At 37.9% G+C, this 12,292-nt stretch overlaps 1 protein-coding gene across 3 annotated transcripts in view; it reads right to left on the minus strand.

Moving 5' to 3' along the window:
• wwp2 (WW domain containing E3 ubiquitin protein ligase 2) overlaps positions 1-12,292 on the minus strand; it is a 63,587-nt gene that overhangs the window by 6,312 nt on the left and 44,983 nt on the right. For 2 of the 3 annotated variants that reach the window (XM_073832288.1, XM_073832290.1), the window contains 6 exons: positions 12,078-12,206; positions 9,568-9,646; positions 9,411-9,482; positions 7,924-8,012; positions 2,287-2,446; positions 259-392 (listed from right to left, as the gene is read on the minus strand). In XM_073832288.1, the coding sequence (XP_073688389.1) occupies positions 259-392; positions 2,287-2,446; positions 7,924-8,012; positions 9,411-9,482; positions 9,568-9,646; positions 12,078-12,206 (663 nt within the window). The remainder of the gene's footprint in view (positions 1-258; positions 393-2,286; positions 2,447-7,923; positions 8,013-9,410; positions 9,483-9,567; positions 9,647-12,077; positions 12,207-12,292) is intronic. The other variant, XM_073832289.1, reaches the window with a different exon arrangement.

Consider the following 12,292-nt stretch of genomic DNA (forward strand, 5'->3'; position numbering starts at 1 on the left):
TAACTGTATTTTAGAGAGTTGTCTCTTTTTGCTTCTCATTTTTTTTCTTTTCTTTCTCTAGTTTTTTTGGCCTAATACCATCTGCCAAAGGAACTACTAATGAAAACTAGCCTTTGGGCTAATTTGGGTACATTTACATTCACGAATGTTGAAATACAGTCCCTTTTGTGAAATAAATAAACAGCATGAATGTCACAGAACTGTTCTGACGGACGTCCTCATTTGGTCGATGGACGCAGCTGCAGTCTTGATACTCACTTGACCCACATGATGGAGTTGTAAAACTCAGGGTCGATGGACTCCAGGTCTTTCAGGGTGGGTTTCTTGTTAAGCATGCGCTTGTAGAAGGGCAGAGTGAAGCCCGTGTCAATGAACTTCCCGTGATACAGAGCCTGCAAAGAGCCAATCACAGGACAAACGTCATAAAACAAATGAAAGTGAACTTCACTTTGCACTTTTGCATTTTGAGTGTGAATGCAATTTTCGCACCATTTACACTACAAAACAGCACTGAATAGTGCATAAATATGTGCACATATTTACAAAAAAAATTATAATAATGTTCATAGATAAATAATTTATAATAACCACTGCAATACTCCAAAAAACAAAAACATGATTTATTTTAATACTTCTGGGAATTTGACTTGTCCTATGATGTCAAATGTGACCTAAATCTTTTTTTTTTTTTTTTTTTTGCTAAATATTTGTTAAATGTTTAGAATTCTGATTATTGGTCTTATGATTATTCTTTTATTCTTTTTAATAAATGCAGCTTTTATGAGCTCATGTTAATTCAGACCACAATGCATATTTCTGTTTTTAAAATTGATTTAAAAAATGCATTCATGAAAAAGTTATGCATCAACTGATAACTAACAGATAACTAATATTAATTTCTAATCCTATCTAACCCTTTACACACATGCTCCAACCAGGGTTTCTACAGATATTAACAAGTGAAATTTAAGACTTTTTAAGACCACCTTTAACCCAACCTCTAATGGAAATACACATTATATTACATACATATATGTAATATTTAATGTGTTTAATGCAAAAAGAAAACAAAACTTCATTACTGTCATTAATGATATTTATTACTACAATATACAGTGAACTTTTCATAATAGCAGGCAATATTTCACACACTAAATATCCCCAAATCAATTTATTCTGAAAATCTGGAATCTGAGGGTGCAATAAAAATCAAAATATTAAGAAAATCGCCTATAAAGCTGTCCAAATTATTAGCAATGCATATTACTAATAAAAAGAATAGGATTAATATATTTCTGGTAGGAAATTTACATGTAACCAAAAATATTTAAGACCAATCGAATCTGAATAAGACTTTTTAAGGCCTTTTATTGGGAAACTATTTAGGACATTTTAAGGACCAGCGGTGACCCTGTCCAACTCCGCAGAATTAATCTGTTCTCAGTGCTTGAAATACAGAATGACCTCATGACTGGAGGGTGAATTATTGACTATTATGAGCATTCATGTCCTATTAAATGTGTTGTATCAAGCCCATTTTCGAGAGTTATTAGTGTAATTTTGCCATATCGTTGGAACTCATCTTAAAGGTCACCATAAATAAATGTTTGTCATGATAACATAAATGGCTGCAATAACAGTTTAACCTTTAGTAATGAAAACATTGTCTTATAAATGGTGCATTACTATTAGTGACCTGTTAGATAACACTAAAGAGATTGAACAAATCAAAAACAATGATTTCTGACTGGAGCAGTTTTCGAAACGGTCTTGCTTCTGTATAAAATATCTGTATAAAAAAACATGTTGGTGATTGTATCCTTCAATCGTAATGTTAAAATCATGAAATGTTCATAAATATGTGTAAACTCAGACCTTCCCAGAAACTCTCCTCTGAAGAGTTAAGAAATCATGAATTTTATTATAAATATAGCACTAGGTTTATCTAGACTCCGGGTGTACAAATAAAAACATTGAACACTTAAATGCACATTTGAGTTACATTATCTAACACTCCAGTTTTGCTTTATCTTACATTATCTTATCTTTTCTATATACAGACTTCAAAAACACACAGAAATGTGATTATATTGTAAAGGGACGGCTAACTGTTTAATGTAACAGCACAGAGCTGTGGGAATGATCTCCAAAAAAAACACAGACACTCTGAGTCAGACAGTCTGTTCAGAACAAGCACAAAATAGGAGAAACACAAGGGCTGAGAAAAATGTAAGACACAGCTAAATTTATTGCAGAGTGAAACTACTAGTCTAAAGGCGTTCTCACCATGGCAATGAAGCGTCCGATGAAGCGGAAGTAGGTGAGGTGGTCGGGGTTGATGGAAGAAGCAGGGTTAATCTGCAGACAGTAGTTGTTTTTACCGGCATACTCGAACAGACAGTACATGGGGTTCAACACCTCGTGAGACAGCAGGAAAAACCACTCCCTACAGACAGAAATACAAAATATAACATCAGTAACATAACATAATACAAGCTAAAGATGACTGTACAAACACTACTTAAATATCCCCATATCACTGAGACAAACTGTGTTGGCACATTTCACAGAAATAAAGATAGTTTGGGGAATCCTTTGAACGCTTACAAATTTCAACAGATGTCTTCAGTAAAGAAAACATTTAATTGTTTGAGGCCTGACAGAAGCCTTGCACAAAGCGTTTCTTTATAAAAGAAACAACTACTTGTGAGAGTAGTTGAAAAGTCACATAACTTGTTAACAATGGCAAAAGAAATACAAATTCAGAAACATTTAATTCACATTGTCATAACTTTTTTATCCTAACAGAATTTTATAACAGCAGTAATGTCATTAAATCTCTGAAATAGATTCCAGGTGCATCCTAGGAAGCGTTTAAAACACTGTATTGTTTAAAAAGCACAGAATCAATGTACACTGGACACATTTTGGCTCATTATCCTTTACTATTCACTCCAACTCATTCACTAAGAAAAAAAAATGTTTTTACAAATGTCGGTTTTGTAAAGAAAATGGTAAGCAGGCACAATCATTCTCTGAGCCACTTGTGAGGGACACAGAGATATTCATAAGTCCTTAACCTCGAGTCCAAGTCAAGTCTGAAGTCTTTGTCACTGGAGTCTAATGCCGAGTTCAGACTGTATGATTTTAGCCCCAATTTTGACAGGTTTTGAAAAATCGCCGACAAATGCCGAAATCACAGGCAAATCGGTGCTCGTTCACGCGAGTGACTATCACACAGTGTGAACTATTAAAGACGCTATCTGAGAGAATCGCCGACACCCGTGAGATATTTGGCATGCTAAATATCTGGACCTGCCGGCGATTCAAAATCATGCCGTGTGAAAGGTGATCTAACTGAAAATAACATCGGCGATTACCTACAGCCAATGAGACAGCAACATCCAGGCCAGTGGGAAGTTGGGGGAGGAGTTACGAAGGTATAGACCACAATATCAACAAGCATAGTTTCGGCTTCTTTTCGCTGCAAATGAGTGCACGTGCAATTTGTAAGACAAGCTTCTTGCGGGCTACCAATTTTTTATAATAATTTATAAAAGTTGTCGGCGATTCTTCCTATTGTAAAGTCATGCAGTATGAAACCCCCTGTCGCCGATCCATCCTGCAGTGTGAACACAGCAGCAACGGAATGCTACCCCAGATAGTCATGCAGTGTGAAAAGATCTGTGACACGATTGCTTTGAAAATCGTGCAGTCTGAACTCAGCACAAGTCAAGTCTCGAGTCTTTGGTCACAAGTCCAAGTCAAGTCTTAAGTCTTTAACCTGGAGTCCGAGTCAAGTCGAGTCTTTAACCTGGAGTCCGAGTCAAGTCTTGAGTCTTTAACCTGGAGTCCGAGTCAAGTCTTGAGTCTTTAACCTGGAGTCCGAGTCAAGTCGAGTCTTTAACCTGGAGTCAGAGTCAAGTCTTGAGTCTTTAACCTGGAGTCAGAGTCAAGTCGAGTCTTTAACCTGGAGTCCGAGTCAAGTCTTGAGTCTTTAACCTGGAGTCTGAGTCAAGTCGAGTCTTTAACCTGGAGTCTGAGTCAAGTCGAGTCTTTAACCTGGAGTCAGAGTCAAGTCGAGTCTTTAACCTGGAGACCGAGTCAAGTCGAGTCTTTAACCTGGAGTCCGAGTCAAGTCTTGAGTCTTTCACCTGGAGTCCGAGTCAAGTCTTGAGTCTTAAACCTGGAGTCTGAGTCAAGTCGAGTCTTTAACCTGGAGTCAGAGTCAAGTCGAGTCTTTAACCTAGAGTCCGAGTCAAGTCTTGATTCTTTAACCTGGAGTCCGAGTCAAGTCTTGATTATTTAACCTGGAGTCTGAGTCGAGTCTTTAACCTGGAGTCCGAGTCAAGTCTTGATTCTTTAACCTGGAGTCCGAGTCAAGTCTTGATTCTTTAACCTGGAGTCCGAGTCAAGTCGAGTCTTTAACCTGGAGTCCGAGTTAAGTCGAGTCTTTAACCTGGAGTCAGAGTCAAGTCTTGAGTGTTTAACTTGGAGTCAGAGTCAAGTCGAGTCTTTAACCTGGAGTCCGAGTCAAGTCTTGAGTCTTTAACCTGGAGTCCGAGTCAAGTCTTGAGTCTTTAACCTGGAGTCCGTGTCAAGTCTTGAGTCTTTAACCTAGAGTCCGAGTCAAGTCTTGAGTCTTTCACCTGGAGTCCGAGTCAAGTCTTGAGTCTTTAACCTGGAGTCTGAGTCAAGTCGAGTCTTTAACCTGGAGTCAGAGTCAAGTCTTGAGTCTTTAACCTGGAGTCCGAGTCAAGTCTTGATTCTTTAACCTGGAGTCCGAGTCAAGTCGAGTCTTTAAACTGGAGTCAGAGTCAAGTCGAGTCTTTAACCTGGAGTCCGAGTCAAGTCTTGAGTCTTTAACCTGGAGTCCGAGTCAAGTCTTGATTCTTTAACCTGGAGTCCGAGTCAAGTCGAGTCTTTAAACTGGAGTCAGAGTCAAGTCTTGAGTCTTTAACCTGGAGTCAGAGTCAAGTCTTGAGTCTTTAACCTGTAGTCCGAGTCAAGTCTGTAGTCTTTAACCTGGAGTCCGAGTCAAGTCGAGACTTTAACCTGGAGTCCGAGTCAAGTCTTGAGTCTTTAACCTGGAGTCCGAGTCAAGTCTTGCGTCTTTAACCTGGAGTCCGAGTCAAGTCTTGAGTCTTTAACCTGGAGTCAGAGTCAAGTCTTGAGTCTTTAACCTGGAGTCAGAGTCAAGTCTTGAGTCTTTAACCTGGAGTCCGAGTCAAGTCTTGAGTCTTTAACCTGGAGTCCGAGTCAAGTCGAGTCTTTAACTTGGAGTCCGAGTCAAGTCTTGAGTCTTTAACCTGGAGTCAGAGTCAAGTCTTGAGTCTTTCACCTGGAGTCCGAGTCAAGTCTTGAGTCTTTCACCTGGAGTCCGAGTCAAGTCTTGAGTCTTAAACCTGGAGTCTGAGTCAAGTCGAGTCTTTAACCTGGAGTCAGAGTCAAGTCGAGTCTTTAACCTGGAGTCCGAGTCAAGTCGAGTCTTTAACCTGGAGTCCGAGTCAAGTCTTGAGTCTTTCACCTGGAGTCCGAGTCAAGTCTTGAGTCTTAAACCTGGAGTCTGAGTCAAGTCGAGTCTTTAACCTGGAGTCAGAGTCAAGTCGAGTCTTTAACCTAGAGTCCGAGTCAAGTCTTGATTCTTTAACCTGGAGTCCGAGTCAAGTCTTGATTATTTAACCTGGAGTCTGAGTCGAGTCTTTAACCTAGAGTCCGAGTCAAGTCTTGAGTCTTTCACCTGGAGTCCGAGTCAAGTCTTGAGTCTTTAACCTGGAGTCTGAGTCGAGTCTTTAACCTGGAGTCCGAGTCAAGTCTTGATTCTTTAACCTGGAGTCCGAGTCAAGTCTTGATTCTTTAACCTGGAGTCCGAGTCAAGTCGAGTCTTTAACCTGGAGTCCGAGTTAAGTCGAGTCTTTAACCTGGAGTCAGAGTCAAGTCTTGAGTGTTTAACTTGGAGTCAGAGTCAAGTCTTGAGTCTTTAACCTGTAGTCCGAGTCAAGTCTGTAGTCTTTAACCTGGAGTCCGAGTCAAGTCGAGACTTTAACCTGGAGTCCGAGTCAAGTCTTGAGTCTTTAACCTGGAGTCCGAGTCAAGTCTTGAGTCTTTAACCTGGAGTCCGAGTCAAGTCTTGAGTCTTTAACCTGGAGTCCGAGTCAAGTCTTGAGTCTTTAACCTGGAGTCCGAGTCAAGTCTTGAGTCTTTAACCTGGAGTCCGAGTCAAGTCGAGTCTTTAACTTGGAGTCCGAGTCAAGTCTTGAGTCTTTAACCTGGAGTCCGAGTCAAGTCTTGAGTCTTTAACTTGGAGTCCGAGTCAAGTCTTGAGTCTTTAACCTGGAGTCCGAGTCAAGTCTTGAGTCTTTAACCTGGAGTCCGAGTCAAGTCGAGTCTTTAACTTGGAGTCCGAGTCAAGTCGAGTCTTTAACCTGGAGTCCGAGTCAAGTCTTGAGTCTTTAACCTGTAGTCCGAGTCAAGTCTTGAGTCTTTAACCTGGAGTCCGAGTCAAGCCTTGAGTCTTTGGTCACAAGTCCAAGTCAAGTCTCAAGTCTTTAACTTGGAGTCCGAGTCAAGTCTGGAGTCTTTAACCTGAAGTCCGAGTCAAGTCTGAAGTTAAGTTTTTAACTTGGAGTCAGAGTCGAGTCTCAAGTAATTTAATGGCTTGCTAAAAAAAAATCCCATTCAGAATCCTCATGTATATCATGATCAGGATAGATGCCGGGGTGCGGATGCGGTCAGCATTTTTAATATCAGTTATATAAGTATCTAAGGATAAAAGACTCAAGTTGCTTTTAAAATATATACTCGAGTCCTTTTCATTGAGTCGAGTCAACTCTGGAGTCATCTCAGATCAAGTCTGAAATCAAGTCTGAAGTAAAACAAATTTAAAATAAAACACACATATAATAATAAAGGGAACATTTAGTAAAATAAAACAAAAAAAGGAATCAAAACTATTATTAATAATTTTTTAAAAATGAAAGCGCATGGAGCTGAAAGGGCTCAAATAAAGCATGTTTGGCTTTAGATTTTGTTTTGACGCGCTGATTACGGCTCAGGATCCGGATAGATGCCGGGGTGTGGATGCGGTCAGCCTTTTTTTCAATATCTGTTATATAAGTATTTAAGGATAAAAGACTCGAGTTGCTATTTAAAAATTCTGGAGTATTTTCCTCGAGTTGAGTCAACTCTGGAGTCATTTCAGGTCGAGTCTGAAGTCAAGTCTGAAGTCTATAAAAATGCGACTCGAGTGCCCATCTCTGAAGGGATGCTAACAAAACCACACAAAAAAAAAAAAAAATTTTTTTACAATAAAACATATAATAATAAAGGGAACATTTATTAGAATAAAACTAAAAAAAGGAATCAAAACAATTATTCCAAAGTAACCATTATTCAAAATGTAAAACAATTTAATGGACAGGGTTCACATCTACTATATAAGAATGAAAGAATTTCCCAGATAAGAAAATACCAAAGTTTCAGCTTACTGGGCATGTAAAATAAAAACAGTGCAGGTGCCACATAAAGTGATGAAGATGAAGACAGGTTCAACAGCACGAACACACACACATCAAATCATAAGAAGTACAACAGAACCCAAGCCCAAGGATTAGGGGCAAAAAGGGGGACCATGATTGGGGGATGGGGGTGGTTTGGTCACACCACAGGACGACGCAGACACCTCCAGACATCCCGTCCGTGGTTCTACCCTGTGGTAGAACAGCATGACGTAACCTACCATAGGGTAAAACCACTGACAGGACACAGGAGACAGACACAGACACAGGAAGACAACTATGAGGTCCAGACACCAACGAGCAAAGGTACACCACAGCCTCCCCGAAACAAGAAACACTCAGCACACAAGCAGGAACATGAGGATGACGAAGAGCGAGACGTCACAGGTGCTCATAATGAACTTGCCTGGCTATTCCTCCGTAATCCAGTCCCTCCTCGCCTCTCATGATGATGTAGAGCCTCCGGCGGAGGTCATACGGCTTCATGTTCATGATCTGAGAGGAAACGTGGTGGCATTGTCATTATAAAGGTTTTTTCTTCTTTTTTTAACAAAAAAGCTTTACCTTAGGAGGTAAAAATAAGGCCCGTTCACACCAAGAACGATAACTACAAAGATAACTTTAACTACAACTATATTAGCATCCAGACTAAAGGCAAAATTGTCCAACTGACTTTTGAAAATGTGTATGATACAATTCAAACACATTTAATTGACCATATGCATGGATTACGTCCTTGTTTTAGACAAGCCAGCTCAGTCATTTCCAGTCAAACTGTACTGTGCCGTAATAGGACTGTCCTTTGCTCGTTTTCTCTACATAATTAATTCACAATCGAAGAAAAGTTTAGTTTGTCTAAGAGGACCAAACGTCCATGTATACCGTTTCGAGAATGACAAACGCGAGTTTGGCTAAAGTAATCAGCTAAATATGTGCGAGTCATTGATTGATGGTAATAACCGGACGAAACACCTGACAAGCTGATGTCAAAAAAAGCTGTGCATTTAATGATTCAGACTAAATTCAAAGTAACAAAACTACAGCAGTAACAAGTTTGTGTTAATATAGGCTATTTATTATAATTTTTTTTAGGTTTAACATAAAACTTAAAATAATTAAATTCTTTTCAGTGTGTATTTTGGCTTAAAAGCATGATGATTTAAGAATGTATATAAAAAGCACGAGTACAGCATATATATGTATATAGCGATTACAAATTATGCGTAGACCCACTTCTCTAGGCCACTGTATACAAGTATTTAAATTTTGTGTCCGAGCTTATTTTATTTTAATGACTTTCTGCACTTGCTATACTATATACTTCAGTGTGGTAAAAGTACTAAGATTTGCTATACTAGTCATTTTATAATAAATCGAAAAGCAAGACTTAAAAAAACTGAAAAAGGCAGCAGCCAATGATTGATCCTCTGCTGCCATCTTCTGGTTATATGGGTAATTTCATGTCATTTTCATCTTAAAAAGACGTTGTTTTCAGTGAAAAGACATTTTTCCATATCCTCTGTATGAATGAAAAGTGAATCTTTGAAGTTAATTTTATTGCACAGCTGTAGAGATGAAAAATAATAAAGGCTTTAAAATATTACAAGATTTTAAAAATGTTTACCAGGCTTGGCATTTAAATTATAAGTTATTAAATAATATGAAACTGAATGTTCATGCCGCTATCATTATTTACAATGTTGCAATTATTATTTTTTCTCAGTTTCTGATAAGGACGAGGCAGCAGAGGACTCTCAAGGGTGTCCACCTATATACAGCACATATAAAATGAGCTTCAGCTGAAGTTTACAAGCTGGCTTATCATTATTCGGAAGTTCTAAAGAACGCTCCGTTATCATTCCTGGTGTGAACTGGCCTTAAACAGATACTCACCTGTTGAAATGAGTCCTCAAACAGAGTCTGTCGGGATACGGAGATCTTCACATGACTGGGCAGCGCGTTGGACTAAAGTAAAGAGTAAAAAAACATTAATTTGCTGATGTTAAATGACACAAAATGCACTAGAGCTCAAGACTTCTGAACAACTCACATGACACAAGAAGCGGAACTGGTGATATTTCCACCTGAAGCTGCGGTCGTATGCACCCGGGGAGCCACCTTGCCGTGAGCTGAACAGGAAGACAGGGAACATGAAGACGAAGCGTTACGAGAGCATACTGATGTCATTTATTCCAGGAGTGTGGCGCTTCAGACGCCGGTGCTGACGTCAGATCAGTGGACATGAGCAATGCAAACTGGACAAACTTTACAAATGGCAGAAAAAAGTCAGCCATGACACAACTTCCATAAACAGATCAAAGTGACGCATCGCTTGAAGGCAGAGTGCGTGATTCCGTTTCGGGAAAGGATTGTAATTTAAAAGGTTGTCTCGACAGTTCACTCCACTTTAAAAAGAGGGAAACTCTGAGGAATGAGACATTTAAGACAACAAAAAGATGTATGAAAGAAACAAAGAAGATACTGAGAGAGAAAAAGGAAAAAAAGAACACTAATATTCTGTGTGAGGATATACAAATGATACATTGTTCAGTGTTCTTGAAAAAGTCTCTTGTGCTCACAGTAAAAACAGTAATACTGTGATTCAAAAAAGTGTAAAATGCCATTTACTTCTGCGATTAAAGCTAAATTGCCATTGCACCACTACTTCAGTCTTTAGTGTGACATGATCCTTTAGAAATCATTCTAACATTTATGATTATGTTGAAAACCGTTATTGCTGCGTAACATTTTGTGGATACCAATTGGGATAAGACACAAATAGAAAGGAAAAATACTTTTATTCGGCAAAGACTAAAAGTGTCAATTATTGTGCTATCAAGCATTTTTTTTTTTTTTTTTTTGTTAACAACTGTTTATTGAATTTTCTTCAAATAACAGTAATATAAAGCAAAAATCAATTGTGCAAATTAAGAACCCACCCCACCCCTGGTAGACTTTAAACAAAACAAAACAAAACAGACAACAACAACCACCAAAAAAAAGAAACATTTTTACAACGATTTTAGAAAGGATGACACAACAATGCTATCAGGCATTTTTAATAACTGAGCACAAATAATAATTGTGACCTTGGACCAAAAAACTATTTTGTACGTATGGTTTGGCCGAGATGCACTATTTGAAAATCTGAAATCTGAGGGTGCAAAATACTACAAGAGATATAAAATATTGAGAAAATTGCCTAAATGAAGTTCTTTGCAATGCATATTGCTAATAAAAAATTAAGTTTTAATATATTTGCTGCATAACATTTTGTGGATACCAATTGGGATAAGACAAAAAAAAAAAAGGAAAAATACTTTTATTCAGCAAAGATTAAAGTGATTAAAAGTGTCAATTATTGTGCTACAAAAGATATAAAATCTCATGAAAGCATTTTTAATAACTGAGAACAAATAATAATTGTGACCTTGGACCACAAAACCATAATTTTGTATGTATGGTTTGCTAGGACAGGACAATATTTGGCCGAGATGACCTATTTGAAAATCTGAAATCTGAGGGTGCAAAATTTTATTAAAAATATAAAATATTAAGAAAATCGCCTTTAAAATTGTCCAAATGAAGTTCTTTGCGATGCATATTGCTAATCAAAAATTAATTTTTAATATATTTGCTCCATAACATTTTGTGGATACCAATTGGGATAAGACAAAAAAGAAAGGAAATTTACTTTTATTGAGCAAAGATGTATTAAACTGATTAAAAGGGTCAATTATTGTGCTTTCAGGCATTTTTAATAAGTGAGCACAAATTATAATTTTGCACGTATGGTTTGCTAGGACAGGACAATATTTGGCCGAGATGCACTATTTTAAAATCTGAAATCTGTGCAAAAAAAAAAAAATATATATATATTTTAAAATTGCCTTTAAAAAGGTCTAAATGAAGTTCTTTGCAATGCATATTACTAATCAAAAATTGCATTTTAATACATTTACAGTAGGACATTTACAAAATATCTTTTGTCTTTATTTAATATCCTAATGATTTTTGGCATAAAAGAAAAATCTATAATTTTGACCCATACAGTGTATTTTTGGCTATTGCTACAAATATACCTGTGCTCCGTAAGACTCACATGTTGAGCAGCAAATCAACATATTAAAATGATTTTTGAAGGTTCATGTGACACTAAAGACTGAAGTAAGGATCACAGCAAACAATTACATTTTAAAATATTTTAAAATACAATGCAGTTATTTTAAATTATAATAATATTGCACAATATAACTGATATTACTATATATTTGATCAAATAAATGCAGTAATGTGCAAAAGAGGTGTTCAAAAACACCTAAAATCGAAATTATTCCAAACTGGGAATAAAGACCGGCAGTGTAGATATATTTTATACATGCATTTTAAACTTTCTCATGTGTCATACACCTACACTGCTGTCTAGATACTGAAAAACCCTTGTAAGCGGGTCTGAAGCTTTCACAAACGGAAGAACTGGACCGTATCTGTCTGTCTCTGTGCCGCAGTGAACGAACAATCAGAACATGCAATCTGAGCTACAGCGTGTGTGATGTTTACCCTGACTCAAAGCCTGGCCGAGGATCTTTAAAGGTGGTGGTGCGAGAATTGTGGTCCACAAAGTATCGCACCCCCTCTGCCGTGTACTTCATCTCCCAGCCGGGCGGCAGGGGCGGCTCCTGGATCATCCTGCAAATGGAGGAGGGCAGTGAGAGCAGCGCACCCTGCTGGACGCTTAACACTATATAACATGACGTTTTCAGTAACATCTAAAA

This window comes from Garra rufa, chromosome 25 (genome assembly GCF_049309525.1).
Source record: "Garra rufa chromosome 25, GarRuf1.0, whole genome shotgun sequence".
Classification (NCBI taxonomy): Eukaryota; Metazoa; Chordata; class Actinopteri; order Cypriniformes; family Cyprinidae; genus Garra; species Garra rufa.